We start from the raw sequence: 15919 nt of genomic DNA, 5'->3' as shown, positions 1-15919 counted from the left end.
CAGCGGCGCGGAGCGGACGGAGCCGCGCGGCGCGTATAGCTCCGCGAGTGCAGCGCGCCGCAGCCTCACGCAAACAAAACTTTAGTTACTAACCTACTTCCGTGCGGGCGCCAACCGCGGTCGCGACTCCACCGCACTGTAGTACTGGCGAGTACGTACAACGCTTATCTATGACGCTCAGTGATGAACTGTTTCACGAAAACACAGAACCTGTTGCGGTCTACCGCCCGTTCTGAATGGACACTAATGTTATATGCAGGGGACGTTTGAGCGAAATGTTTTACGGTGAGACGATGTGCACAAGCTTTTTGTCCTTTTAAGATCGGCATGCACTTTTTTTAATCGTTTTTTTTTACCAAGCGGTCACGCACACACCTATAAAGCACGTATTTGTTTTCGTATACGCTCTAGCTTTTTTAGCGATTTACGTTTTGGCGCCATTTGTTGAACACGATTTAATATAAAAATATTCTGACTGTAAGAACTTTAAATAAATAATAAATAATTCAACATCCACGCAAAGATAAAGGGTCAACTTATAATACTTCTGAGGTTCAATACGTTGCAAGACAAATACCGGTTATAGTTATTTTTATCACATTTACATACATTATATTCTATCGATACATTCTATTAATTGTTAACTTAAAACAGTTGAACTTGGTGAGCATCTCAGAAGTTTGTTCTAGAAACTTCTAGCGAACAAACTGACATTCACTTTTTGTCATTATTGAAATAGATAATTATTTTCATCGAATTTAATACATCTATTTTATTGGTTTTGAATTTATTACACGCTTTTTTTCTTTTGCTTTTATGGCAACACGTAGTTTTTGTTTTATTTTGTTGTTGTTGCTTGTACAAGTAAGTGTTGCTAGTATTCAAGTAATTTTAGACTTTTATTCGCCATACGTCTATAAATCAAAAAATGATTAGGTTTACAAAACGTCTATAAAATATGCTTAATATAATTTTATACTATTCACTAAGAATAGCTAGCTAATCGAAAACTGCTTTTTACAATTAAATTTTATTAGTTTTAAAACAAAGACAAGCATTTTTTTGCGTTGCACGTGCTGCCCTCTAGCGGCGCATTTGATAATTATTTTTCAAACGCAAATGCGAATTTATATTTTGTGCATCTGTTAAAACTAATGATACGTTATTTAAGACGAGTTTTCAGGCAAAATGGCGGTTAGCATATTGTGGTTAATTCATGATATACTAAAGTTAAGCTAGCGCTTTGCAAACTTAACTTCAATCATGCAAAATCCAATAAAAAATAGAATTAAGTAATCAACCCTTTTTATTATTAGGCAATTAAAATTGGGTGTGGCACAAAAAATCTTGCTGCTTCAATGCTGCTCCTAATGGTATACCGTGTATTTGGAAGTAGTCAATAAAGGCCAAAATATCTTATTCTATATAGTTTATTGTTTCAACAACAACCTTCTTGTCATTGATATCTAGAGGGCGCTCAAGTCGCTATTAACGGTTCACGGTGGCGCCCTCTACTAAATCTTGCCATTTACTTTCGTAGCGTTTCGACGAAACTTTAGTTTGATTTGATTTTATTTTACAAAGAATTTCAAATACCACTTTTTTAACGATGTACCTAATAGTAAATTTTAGAGGGAATATAAAATGATACATTAAGGTCGTTTTTAAATTAACATGTGTCGAAAAGTTTCATGATCTCATAGTTAAATATATTTCAACGGTTAGCAACGTTAACTGCGGTTACGAATCAACCAGATTATCGTCCGTTGGATACCTACCAACCTACTTTATAATTTCTTGGTCACGATAATTAGATAAAAAGTTAAACTTTTAAATAATTTGGAAGATAATATAAATCAAATAGATAAATTATAGAACAGTTACTAAATTACATAGTTTTTGAATTTCACGTTCCAGTAATCTAGAATAGATCTATAAAAAACATTTAATAAAATACATAATGTATACAAGTTAAGTAAGATAAAGTACAGCATCACAATTAGTGCATTTACAAAGAAATATCAAGATGTGCGTTAGTCGTAAGTTTACATGTGTGCGTGCGAGCGTTGATTGAGCGTTGATGTTCGCGCGTTTTTTCTGAAGAAAACGCAAGCGCGTTCGTCATGTGGACTCTCAAAAGAAACTAGGTCGGTTCAGTGACCTATATGTTTATCTAACGATTGTGCGCCGGTCTCCGCGCCTAGCGCCTTGCCGCCTTATCATATCGCGTTCGCGTTTTGAGTTTAGGTTATCTATCGGGCAACCTGTCTCTTGCACTATTCCTATAGATAACTGGTGTAAACAATTTTTTAACATACTTTCATATGTACATTAATTAGAGATTTAGTAACAAAAAAACACACGTGGTTACTTATTTTTTACTAAGTAGAAAAAACTTACTGCTAATTACTGTTTTTTTTATTTAATTAAAATAGGACATTACGATGAATATTACAATTAATTTAAATATTTTATAACTATCTAATAAAAGATGGAATTTTAGCAAGGAGTGTTGTCAGCAGAAAAGGTTTTTGTCTTACAAATGTTAAAGAAAAAAAAAGTATTATACTTGTTGTTTGCTTGAACTTTCACTGTCCTTGAGAAGCGCGCTTTAAGAACTGCCAAGAAACATTTTAAATAATAATTATTTCAGTACTCGTGGTTGTTAATAGAACTGTTGAAATATTAAAAACTAATAACTTTTCTGCGCGTCCCAGTTACAGCAACGGTTGAGATTTCTAATCTTACCTCGCTTGCAACAATGTATTTGTTTTACAAAAAACCTTTTATTAATAACCCAGTAAAACAATCTTCTCGTCAAAGATCAATTCAGGAATCTCACTTTAACTAAAGAGTTCCTTTGCCTCTTTACAAAATTTCTTCGTATAAAACAACGCTGTTTATCTCTACTACGTCACGGATACGTTCTATAACAGGGGTGGCGAACATTTATACATCAAAATGCCATTTTTAAAAGAAAATTTTAATGCGGTCTTAGACGTGCCATCGAATAATTTTGACCACGATTATTACGTCAATTACATGGCGCATCTACTTCATATTATTTTCGTAGTGTATAGTGTGGTTATCGACGCGCCCAAAAATGACCAAAATGTCGTGTGTCATTTATGGCAATCGTGCCCGTGGTTTGCCTCCCCTGTTGTATAAGGTCTCTGAGTTCGTTTCAAATTCACGGTTCAAATTATTCCATTCAATTCATACAACAATTTTCCCCACTTCTTTGTTTTAATTTGAATTTTGGTGAAAACAAAAATACAATTAAAATTTTAAGCGGAGATTATTTTTTACGTTGCAGCGCACACTTTCTCTCAAAATTATGCTACGCTTAGGTCATACTGATGCTCTTTTGGATAAGATCCCTCTGACATGTCCGACACTGACTGCCAACTGTTATCATTTGAAGACATCTTGAACTTTATTGCATTACTTTTAAAGGTTAGATTTGAGTAGGTAGAATTAATGAAGATATACGGAAACTTTCATCGGGCAGTTTTACAACAGATTGATTTTTTATAAGTAAATTTGAAGAACTGGCACGAGTAGCACTTACATATGTAAAAATTTCCCAATAAAATTTTATAACAAAAAATTATTAACAAAAACAACTGGGAATTAAGTTTTTTTTTATAAAAAAATTGTCGCCATAAAAATAATTATACTATTAGAGATCAATTTTATCTGATATAGACTAAGTAGACATCTTAAAAATTAACATGAATAAAAAATAATATATTCTGACTAAAATGTTTTAAGTGGATTTTTTTTAAGAGAAATGTATTTTATTACCATTTTACACCAGATTATAACGCGCCTGTCAAGGACAGAGAAAGTAGAGAAAGGCTATATAAAGTCAAACTGCCTGATTTTAAATTTCTTATATAATTTGAAGACTAAAATTTAATTATTTAGTTATACCTGATATTCGTTTAGATATAAACATGAGTTTTAATTGTGACATATCGATATATATAAGGAAAATATAATGTAAACTATGTATACCTATAAATAACCACATTATTTGCTCTTGTTATATGCTATTGTTCTACTTTATATGTATAAAGTTTTATGAAATAGATGTTTTGAAATAAAATGTATGTAGTACTTGCTACCGAAGTCGGTACGATATCTTGTTGTTATATCGTTCACTTGTTCTATAAAAAACTGAGTAAAATCGTCATTTACTCAATAATCTAAAATAAATTGAAGTATCAAAGTATTAGATTTTGTTCGGAATGTCGATGCCAGCCAGAAAACATACATTAGAAACGTAGGCCATTAGCAATTAGTAACCCAAGCTAGTTACCTTCGAGCGCCAGAGGTAGCCCTTCATTTTCGTTAGCGCCGTCTATACTTTACCTTCGCGAAGGTAAACGCTTGCTTACCACAAAATCATAATTCACGTAGTCATTTTATCTCCCTCGTGCTCGTAACACGAGCAATTACAGAGAGCGAGATGGAGCTAGTTAGATACTGTTATTAGCTGATCTAACGCGCACCACACCAGGCGTAAGGTCGCTCGGACAAAACGTAGATGCGTCAACGAACGCTGGCAAGGTGACGCATTGTCACTAGGAATGTATTATTGTAATACTATCGATGCTAGGTGCGTAATAGTGTTGCACGTTGAAAAATTCATTTTATTCATAAACGTAACGGATACATATATGTAACGGGTTTCTATTGCTCATTTATTCAAATGCGAAATATTAGTACAGGTGAAAATGCATCCAGTTATTTTCCGATGCCTTGGAAACGAAAATACGATCGCATTTACAAGTTAATACCTTGTATTTGTTTAACCTAAGCTTGTAAGTTGATTGCGACATTTGAATTTATATTATTACTGATCTTGTGTCAACAAACCCTTTGTTTCTGGCCTAATGCTCATTGTCATTTTGTTACTGCTCATAATCTATCCGGACTTGAATAAAGTTGTTATATTGTCATGAGGGTGTGTAAATTGACAACGTTTCTTTGTGAAATACGTTTGCACTAAGCTCTAAAGATAGATTGTTAATATTTTTATTCAGAAATCTCATCAAAATTTTATCTTTTTTCGGTATCAAACTAATCATTAAGTTATCGTAAAGTTTCTATATCATTACATATTTATAATAATATAAATTTACATTAAGCTCCAATCCGGAACTACCATTACACTCAAGTTTAACAAGTATGCAAATCGTAACAGAGCTTTTAATAATTTCAATGCAATCCAATAATATTCTCGCTCCATATTTATTTTTCTGTCCGATATTTCACGTACAAAAAATTTTTAGACTTATGTAAATTTATTTTGTACAATATTGCTTATTTTTTCATCGATATTATTTTTTTTACTTTAAAATTTTTACGGGGAATTCCGTCATACATCATTACAATAAGACGAAAGTTAAAAAAAAAATCGATTTGTTCTCATTTTGTTTGTTGCCAGTTATTAGAATAAACGGTTGTTTAATTGAAGTTTTAATTTATTAACATTAAACTGCACTAACTTGTAGTTGTTGACAACCGCTGTCAAATTTATAACGCCATTAGATAAAATGTCACAATGCTTAGGAGCCGTAGATTAATAGTTACTATTAAATAAAATTGTTTTTTGATAGGCTTTAATTCAGTGTCTCGTTCAAATAGAAAGTCGTAATTAACCTATTTTTGTCATTAAAATTCGCGAGCTTATATGTCTAGATAATGTCTGATAGGAATAATTAATGTCTGAAACTAGGATTCTAAAATTTATTTTAAAGGCAAATCTTTTAGAATTTATTTTTAATGAATTAAATTTACTAATTACGAAGTATATTTTTTAAACTACTTAATACTTGATTTTAAGCTTTAATTCGTTTATTCCAACTGTTTTCATTAGTGAAAAAAATTGCAAAGGATACATGTGACCTAGTTAATGTAATTCTGTTATCTTAATTAATAATTAGGGACAGTTACTGGCTGCAAAGAAACGATTTGTCTTTTTTTTATTCGACATCTTTGTATGATTTTATTTTGAGATATCTATGGTCGGTGTATTATTACTCCGGCTTTCTTATTAAATTGCTTTTTGCATAGATATTTTAATTATAATTGCACGGAAGTGAAATAAGTGTAGTTAATTTAAACATAGTAAATTACACATAGTACATTAGAAGCGGACATAAGTAGGCGTTCGCCTACAAACATCCGCTCAGGTCTACTAAAATCATATTATACTAACAACGAATCATGTTTCTAACCAAATTCACATTAAGATATCAAAGTATCCGTTCAGTGGAGTTAGGTGTTTAGGAGTCCTCTTATTTTGAGTTTAAATGGGCAAATGTATAAATGACGAGCTTTTTTAGTTATGTTATGAATTTCTTGGATGTATATATACTTGTTTTTAGATTTTTTTTATTTAATTGGCTTTCTTTGTACGCATGATATGTTGTTTACGTCTTTATTATATTAATTTAATTGGAAATACTCATTAAATCGCAAAATGTTACGCATTAATTGAATATAATTTTACGAGTTTTATATAATTTAAATATACGTAACATCACTGTTATTTAAATTTGTCTTTAAAATTATATTACGAAAAAGGAAAATCACCACAGTAATGAATATAAAATAGACAACAGTTGTCGAGTCCATGACTTCTCGATAGCATTGCCGTTGTCTCCTAGCAAAGGTTCAGCCACAAGGCCACCGTTCGCGGCGAGCGAGCCTGCGTGGGAAATAACAGTGATATCACTTGCTTAGCTTAAAACAAATAACTAGCAAGGTATCACGCTCCAATAGTACTGTATTGTTGCATAACGTTATGTTTGCATGCAATTGCCTACATATTCGATGTTTGTGTTAGAATACTGGCAACTTACTAATTGGTTTTATTCATAACTTTCATTTTAAAAAATTATTATGGCTAATACAAGCTTAATGCTGCCAGCATTATGCACTAGGAATAAGTGTTGATTTCTTTTTTCAATATTGTGTCAGAATTATTTACCAGTGCTAATGTAGTAAAGGGTATGGGTTATCTTGATATTTGAGTTCTTAAATTTTATTGTGGAAAGTGAACGGAAATATAAATAGATTCTGACCTTTCGTTTAACTGGATGAGTCAGCTATAGTTACGTGATGTAACCCTCTGTAGAGGCATGCACTCATGCAAACAGCAAGTTCCTTATGAATGTGCTTATTATTATGTGTGTGTGCTGTTGATGTAAGCACGGACAGTGACCATCGAAAGAGAAAGTGGTTGAGTATCAACGCTTCACTACGGGATAGTGATGTACAATTACTATTTCCTACTCAAAACATAACTAACATTCCTTTTTTTTATTAATTTTAATTGTTATACATCCCTAACAGCTATGTATTTAATATGTCATAAGAAGTAATTATATCCCAAATGTAATTTATTTTCATAAAAACTCATGCATTTAACACAATCGGCTTATTTCAAACAGGTACTGCCAAGGCAAGTCAACAACGTAAGTAAATATGATTTAAGTTAAATGTTGTGTGCTTTAAGAAAAAAATAATATTCTAATAATCAAGTAAGTAAAATTTCATTAATTTGTTTAAAAAAAAATATCGATAAAAAAGCTTAAGCGCATCACTAGTTGTGAACGGTACCGTGACAAGTCCCACGGGATGTACCGTAAGTCATAAGTCACGTTTTACGCGCGGTACCGTTGCGCGGCGCTGCGTGCGCTCGCGCAGCCTAGACAGGCAATTACTCTCGCTTTCGATGCCACAGCTTTTTATCTGCCCGAGCGCCGCGGTAATCTCATAACTTTCTTTCGCCGAATGCCAATGTTATTCACTTTCAAAAAAAAATAAAAATAACATGATTTCGTTCACTTCCGATTATATGATTGTTGTTAATCTGATTTTATTTCGTTAATTCTTATAATTTAATTTTAGAATCGTTCTTGACGTTTCTTAATTTAATTATCTTATTTTGTAAAGAAACTCATATTGAATTACAAAAAAAAATGTTTAAATATATACATCGATTGAATTTCGTAACCAATCGTCAGTTAAACGTATTTTTTATTTGTGGGCTAAAGAAGATAAAAATCTCATGAGGCAAGCATTCAAAAATGTTTAAACCTTGACCACGGGTGGCTGACATTAAAAACGCGTGCGCCTTTCACGGCTCCGTCAGGTGGACGTTGTATAACTCACTTTCCATTTTCTTCAACTCGAACTTGTCTTTGGGGTAAATATTTATGGTACTATAAAAGAACCATATAACAAGGGTAAAACAAAATTAAGTTATTAAGAATTAACCAAACTTTCAAGTACGTTGCTCGCAATAAAATAAAAATCGTACTACAAAATTACATTTTTATGTACGATTACTTTAGTTTTTCAAATATCTTTTGATTTTTTTCTAGTCTATTGAAATCAAATTATACAATATTAGTATTATGGTTGTTATATTGAGTTCGACAACAACTTTAATATCAAAATTATTTAATTTCGTTTAAAAACAGGATAATTTTTTAAGTGTGCGTATACCAATTCAACATACCTTTAAAATAAATCTCGACACACTCGAACTTGGGTATTTTTAGAGCGTACCTTGCAACTGCTTACGCCACTTCGCGAAGTGGCCGCATGTCGCGGCTAGCGTGTGGCAATTTTCCCAATTCGAAGAGAAGCCAAACCTTGACCTAGGAATTAAATGTTTCGTCACAAACGCTCAGATCGTTACATATTGAATTTTTATATGCCACGTTTTTTATAGTACAAGTTACCGTGAATAATCTTACATTTGTAAATCACGATTCATGGAATTTAGCGAGTAATAGATTTAAATATTTTGTTTTTCTTATAAAGTCTACTACTATTCGGCAAAGATACTTCTATCCTTAATATGTTTGTAAAAGTTACAATCAGGGTGCCATTTAAGCAGTATATATTTACCACCGAAAATAGGAGGGTGATCGATGTGACAAAAAAGTGAAGAAGAAATGGGAAGAAAATTTTAGGGAGAGCCATATACGAGTATAAGAAATAGAATAGAAGAAAATTTAACATGCGATATTCCATCTTAGCCACTTGAAAGCATTAGTTACTGGAGATACTTATTAATTCTAGTTTGCGTTTTTCTTACTTTGTTTTCGGTTACCTAAAGGTTTTATGTAAAATAAAACAAAATTCATTTTCTACCTATCAAATTTTAAAAAAATGTGTGTAGATGTCGCTAGTAGTGGCCACGTACGAGTTACCCATAGCCGTGGCAGCAGAGGGGCGAGCGTTGCGCCACCTCGCGCGCTTTACGCAACTCGGCCATTCACCCCGGAAGGTGTTTTCCTCGCAGTTTCTTTAGCAGTGTGTTAGTGTGGCGGGATCGCGTGACTCGGTTGCGTGTTGAGCAAGCGCCCTCTGGTGGCCGGATCCGAACCACTCTGCACTCCGCACAGACATAATTAGCTCATCGCATGTCGCGGTGTGCACCAGATGCACTCACTCGAGCATTTAGAAGAAATCACAAACAATAACAATTTAGCACCATATTCGCTAGTTGCACTCCTCGTTCCAAATCCAAATTCAGATTATATTCAGCAATCGAACTTAGAAGAAATATCATTCTGTCTCAGCGTTCAATTACACATTGTAGGTAAACCTATTGCTATTTTGAACCAGAGTTCAAAAACAAAACAGAATCAGTGTCATGAATCAGAATTTTAAAATCTCAATTCTGTTGGAACGATGCGATTTGTCATTCAGTTGTGTCTGGAGGGCCGGCGGTCGCCAAGGATCGCCGGGCATTTGTCACAAATATTTCCACGCGACGATTAATTCTCGAGGCGGCGTGTTTACGGCGTGGCACGGTTGCGTGCTGCACTTCGCTGACAGACTGACCGAATTACTCATATAGCTACGAAATCAAACAATTATACGATTACAGAGGAAGTCAGTTAAAAATGATAACAATTACGCCGTTACAAAATACAACAATACACGAGTAATAAGTTAAATCCAATTAACTATGTCGTATTTTCTTTTTAGTTTTAAAAACAAATTTAAACAACATGCTTTTCTTCATTTCAGACAGATCTAGGTAAATTCGAAATATTAATATAAACAAAAGAAAGTAGGTATGTAACTCTATATGTCGTAAAGCTCGTAAAACTAAAGCTCTCTTTATTGATGCAGTGTTATTCAATATCACTTCAAATTTAAGTTGCATAACATCTTAAATAACCTTATTTTTCTGAACCAAACCAAAAACAAATTGATTATTTAACCAAAAACATAAAACAAAAATAAAACTTATTTATTATTCTGCAATAACACTACAACGTTAACAAGAAGCCGCACCCTATTTCGGTCAATCTATGAAAGTCTTCGCAGTGTTGAAATCGCAAAACAAACTGAGAATTCAACAGACGTCCAACTGCTAAAAGCTTCGATTGCTCAAACTAAAATTGAAATGCTGTTCAACGATGATCGCGAGATGACGATCTTTCACTGTAGCATTGTTCTCCGTTGCCTAATCACAAGTGCTAATACTTGTAAATTAAAACATCTCTTTAATAAAGTTGTCCCAAATAAACAAGGGTAAAGACCTTTTACGTAATCACGTTACGCAGCCTGGTGAGAGGCAATGTCAGACATCGCAATCGCTATATTATTTTGACAAACAAGTTCCATACGAAAACAATGACTTTAAAAAGGTGTTACATCTGCTACTTACTGACGGAACGATCTCGTACATAATTTTTGCGACAATATGATCACAATGGACAATAGCACAATGAATTTAAGCAAAATTTTTATTTAACCCATGAGTCGACTGCCATCGTACGGGTGACTACCAACATAAAAAATGAACTTCGTGATTATAACTTGAAAGCATACAATCCTAGCTTTCGGTTCTAGGGCCTGTCCCACCAAATTGTAAATTGTGTGATAACAATCCAACGTGTAAAATATGTAATGGAAATATCGGATTTTGTTACCTTATCTGACAGTGACGCCATTTTAAGCCTCTTTCAGCTTGTGGTGGGACAAACCCTTAGTAATTTATCTAACCCCGGTAAGCATACTTACCAGCCGCAAAGGTTTTCGTCTCATCTCCATCCAAGTGTCTAGTTAATAGAGTCACTGTGACAAAAAAGCAAATTGATTGCACACATCAATTTAAGTAAATAGATCACGTCGTTAATGATTTATTACAATGGTTTTTGTGGTCTTCAATGTAATCGTTTAAACTTCAATAATTAAGTATATGATAACATGGTACACTTCTAAGAATTTTTTAATAATTCCGGTATTTTACTCAATATTTTCAAACGGATAAGGAGGAAATTTTATGTATGTAATGAGGTACCAAGGTAAGGAAAAGTTTTAAAAAAAAATGTGTCTACCATTTTTCGTGACTGCTTACATTTCACAGATCAAGGTTTCTCTAGCGTTTAGTTCTTCTTTTGTTTCACTGGCGAACACGCCGAAAAAGGTCAATGAACAGCCTCGATATTTCTACAATCGCACCTTCAAATGATAAGGGCCTGTGTGCAATTAGCTTGCCATTCTATTTACTTTATTATGTACAATACATAAGATTCAAATTGCGAACCACCAACTGCATATACGAGACCTTCCATTGTAGCCACCATTTGATAAATGTACAAATGAAATTCGCCATAAACAACCTTTACAGTATTTAAAATTGAACGCTTATGTGTTAGGCTAGTGGTATCAAAATACCTTGTTAGTATTTGGTTTTTGTGTCGGTTGTTGTTTGCGTACAATTCGGTGGCGACGGCAAAATTGTTAGTTTATCATTCGCGCGCGTTCTTGACAGCGAAAAAGTGAAAACGGCTGCGGCCGTGTTGCGAAACTAGGCGGCTAGCGGCGACGCGATGCGGCACTGCCACATAAGTTGCCGACCGTAACTTACCAAACTTATATAATTGGAAATGTACTGTGATGATGCTAACCTAATGTGTCACCAATTCTAGAGTTCATTGACCTTAGCCTCAATTTAATAGAAAAGTATGTTCTTATTTGATTATTTATAGAGGTTATTTATCATCACACTAAGGAGCCTCATTAACAGTAGTTTGATGGAGAGTAAACTTATACAGATATAGAAGATTTTGTATTATTAATACTCCACACAAAACTTTCTACGATGTCGAAAATGATGATACGAATGTTATAGATCATAATCATGGCCTTTAAGCTTTAAAATTTCACTATTTTAATGTTTCAAATTATAATGAAACATCAAAAAAGATAGTATCTTTTGGCAATGTGTTCATTTATTGTTTTGTCCCACAGCACCAAAATATAACTGTTCAAAGGAGTTGATGTATGTCATTGACATCAAACTATTGTTTATTGTTAGGGATGACCCATTCTAGCCAACTTTGTGGCGCTCGTTAACTATTTCCTGCATCACTTAAAACAAAAAAAAAGCTTGTCTATTGGAAAATCTATTTAAACAAATTGATAATAGAACCTGTATCATATCATCATTATCGTCCCCTGTACTTTGTCCTACTCCCGTAGGGTCAGCGCACCAGGTTTTCGTCCTCCAAATAACTGTATCATCCGTCACCTCAGACATCACTCCCTTCTTGATCATATCACCTTCCACGCAATCCATCCATCTGTTATAATATGTCAAGCTCTTTTAATGATATTTGTCTAGGATATAAACTGGGCATTCTTAATTCCACAAATGGTGCGTTAATAGTGCCAGGTCCGAAAACTACTAAAAGCCGTAGTTAGTAAGAATTGAACAAGTGCGACGAAAATAATTTAAATACTTTTATTTCGTGCCCTCTATTATAGTCCGTCACCCCGCTTGTCGTTCCTCGACATCGTTACTAATTGAGAACAAAATAAAAAGAGGGCAATACAATGCTGTAGTTTACAATTACATTGATCGCTTACCGAGGTGTTTACGAATATCCGAGGTCGTTCACACCTTTTATCGGCGGAAATTTGGACTGTCACCAAGCGAAACAATCGTACATCAAGAAGAAAGGTTATCGACAAAGCTAGCCATCTGTATTACATTAAATATGTTCAATTTATTTACTATTTTTTAAATGCAATCGCATCTACGCCGCATCAGCAACAGAATCCATGTACATAACTATGCAAGTCCGTTGAAATAGGTCCAAATCTATAGTACTGACTTACTGAGCCGGCGCAGCGACCCAAAGTGGTTCTTGGCCTCCGATATAAGATAATGCCAGCGCTGCTTGTCCTGCGCCATCGCTGGCCAGTCGACTTGCTTGGACATGTTGCTGGTTCAGCTCCATGGCATCTTAATTTATAAGTGAAAACGTAATTTATGTTCTTCGTAATTTTATTTTCAGTATCTTCACTCTCGTTAAATAAGATCTTTTTCTAGATTTGTAAATAACACGATAGTAATTTTTTAATTTACTGTTATCGTTCCGTTTACAAAAGCATTTATAAAAGTAGTTCTACATTATTTAATATCGCTCACACTTGTAGGTAAAGTATATCACGTGAAGATTTATTACCTAGAGCATATTTCTTAACCCTAATTCTATTCGTATAAGGCCTTTTATGATCGTAATTTCCAAGATTGTTAAAGCGCGTTGAACTTAATCTGAATATATTTGGTTAAAATAGTAATTTGCGGTCACGGTCGTTAGCTGATTTCAAGTATATTCAAATGTGACCATGCAGGTGACAGACGTATTTTGCAATAAAACGACTATGTCTAGCATTGTACGTATATTAATGAATGCAAAATGTAATAAAATCTGAAGATTCAATGTCATCTTGTCTATACCAAACGGAATTTACATTTTACAAAAAGTAACGGTCTGTTTATAAATTAATATAAATTGCGATCGTTAAATTAATGTGAGGAGACGAAGATTATAATTTAAAGTAAATAATAAACGGCTTATCTGTCTCGAAATTAGATCTAGATTTCTGATAGTCATGAAACGAATAACAAAAATACAATTATCAAAATGTGTATCGATTCTATCAAAATTATTTCAGCATTATCGAGTGTCATGTAAGGTAGGTCATTCAACTTCAACTAGACCGCGAGACAGGCGTGCGAAAAACATCCGCGATACAACACAATACTGATAGGGCACTGATAACGCGCGATGGGAACAAAGATTTGTTGCCAAATGCCCATACCATTGCCACATACTATCCGCATTCGCTGTAAATTAATGTACGCTCTAATAAACGTCTTACGTAGCTTTGACTTTTTTATTTTTATAAATCACTTTAGGATATAAAAAAATACCTTAAGTATATCGGACTTCTTTTTCATCTCCTAGGTAACAAAACAATCTTACTTGTTACTAATGTTATAAATGCGAAAGTGCAGAAGGATGGATAGATGTTTGTGAGAGTTTGTAGCCTAAACGGCTGAGTGGATCTCGATGAAATTTGGTATATATGTAGAGGATAGTCTGGAAGAATACATGGGCTACTTACTTTTGTGTTTTTTTTTTAATTCTACGCGGACGGAGTTGCGAGCTTAAGGTAGTACAGTCATAAATGCTATTAGTAGATAAATGCAAAAAATACCACGAAGCTTATTCGTTAATTTAACTCGATATTTCTGTTAAATACACATATTTGATAGCATTTAGTTTCTGTATCTCTTCTGTGTGAGTTCTCTGGTGAGCTCTCTGGTTCTGGCTAATAAAAGTTAACTTCATTGAAAACATTCATTAGTTACTCAACAAGCTTCACGAGCGACCTGAAAATGTTCAACTTGCGAAACAGTTTATAAGAAAAGCACAACACGGTGTCAAATGATTTACATCCATTTCCTGTTTTTTTTGTACGAATTAGGTTATTTGGTATCACTTTCTGTCTGAAGATCTTGCACGCGTTGTCGATATTTCGACCAGTCGTGTTTTTCTACAGGAGAATAGTTAACCCAGTTTCGTCGGGCGTGCTTCTCTAAATATATACGTGCTACCTGACACATGGCGCATGCACAAACACCGACAGATCTTCGGCTGTCATTGTTATTAATATAAACTGGAAGACGACTTCAAAATTAAAATTAGAAACGCTTTACATAGAGTATTGTATTCAAGAACTACTTTTCTTGAAATTTGAAGACTTCAGAATCAAAGCTATATCCAAGTTTTAAAACGTACTTTGTTGAAAAAATAACTTGTAAAAATTACTTACTAGAAAATGTTTTCATGTAAAACTTGATAATACATGCTGTAACTGAAAAAAAATTGTAGATTTCAAGCATTATCTGTGCTCCCTGGTTCACTCTAAACGCAGGGTTCCTTTTACCACATGACAAGAAAACATTTTAAAACAAACGAAACTATGTTTGTACAATTGTACACGAATTCATTGTTAATGCAATGAATCATTAATCTAGATAACTACGATTAGGCGTCGATGCGAATGAACTCTGTTTTAATGTAATCTAACACCGAACTGTGCCATCGGCCTACCTCGCCTCACCTCACCTCACACACGAAAACGGTAAAAGCCTAATTAGGTTATCTAATTGTTATTACTGATATTTAAAGCATAGCTATTTTAAATATATATTTAAAGTAATGGTGATTTTTTTTTTCAATAAAAATAAATTGTAACGTATTATAGTGTACGAGTATTTTAAATGATGTAAATAAAAATTCAATTATTAAACAAGTAATTTCTTGGAAAAATATGTCGCGCAATAAATATTTTAAAAAACTTTGTCATAAATTGCTATAGTCCTAATTTCTTCTTAATTCATTTATCCGTGAGTCATTCTGAGTCTTGGTTCAGGATGGGATTATGCTCGTCTATTCCACTGTGAACATCATGCGGTCATGAAGAGGTGCGCGTGCGCATGCGACTGACCTACTTACGCGCTGGTGACTAGATCCCCCCCAACGACCACACGCGCCGCACAGTGTTGTACCCG

At 33.8% G+C, this 15919-nt stretch overlaps 1 protein-coding gene across 1 annotated transcript in view; it reads left to right on the top strand.

Annotated features, from left to right (window-relative positions):
* The first annotated feature begins 90 nt into the window (after positions 1-90).
* Positions 91-15919, top strand: part of LOC106107793 (nuclear hormone receptor family member nhr-91-like) — a 41872-nt gene continuing 26043 nt past the window's right edge. The window contains exons 1-2 of the mRNA XM_013288796.1: positions 91-285; positions 7467-7490. Of these exons, the coding sequence (XP_013144250.1) occupies positions 237-285; positions 7467-7490 (73 nt within the window). The 5' untranslated portion in view covers positions 91-236. The remainder of the gene's footprint in view (positions 286-7466; positions 7491-15919) is intronic.

Source organism: Papilio polytes, unplaced genomic scaffold (genome assembly GCF_000836215.1).
Source record: "Papilio polytes unplaced genomic scaffold, Ppol_1.0 DF821845.1, whole genome shotgun sequence".
In the NCBI taxonomy this organism is placed as follows: Eukaryota; Metazoa; Arthropoda; class Insecta; order Lepidoptera; family Papilionidae; genus Papilio; species Papilio polytes.
Note: the sequence above shows the minus strand (reverse complement) of the source record. Positions and strands in the feature narration are given on the sequence as shown.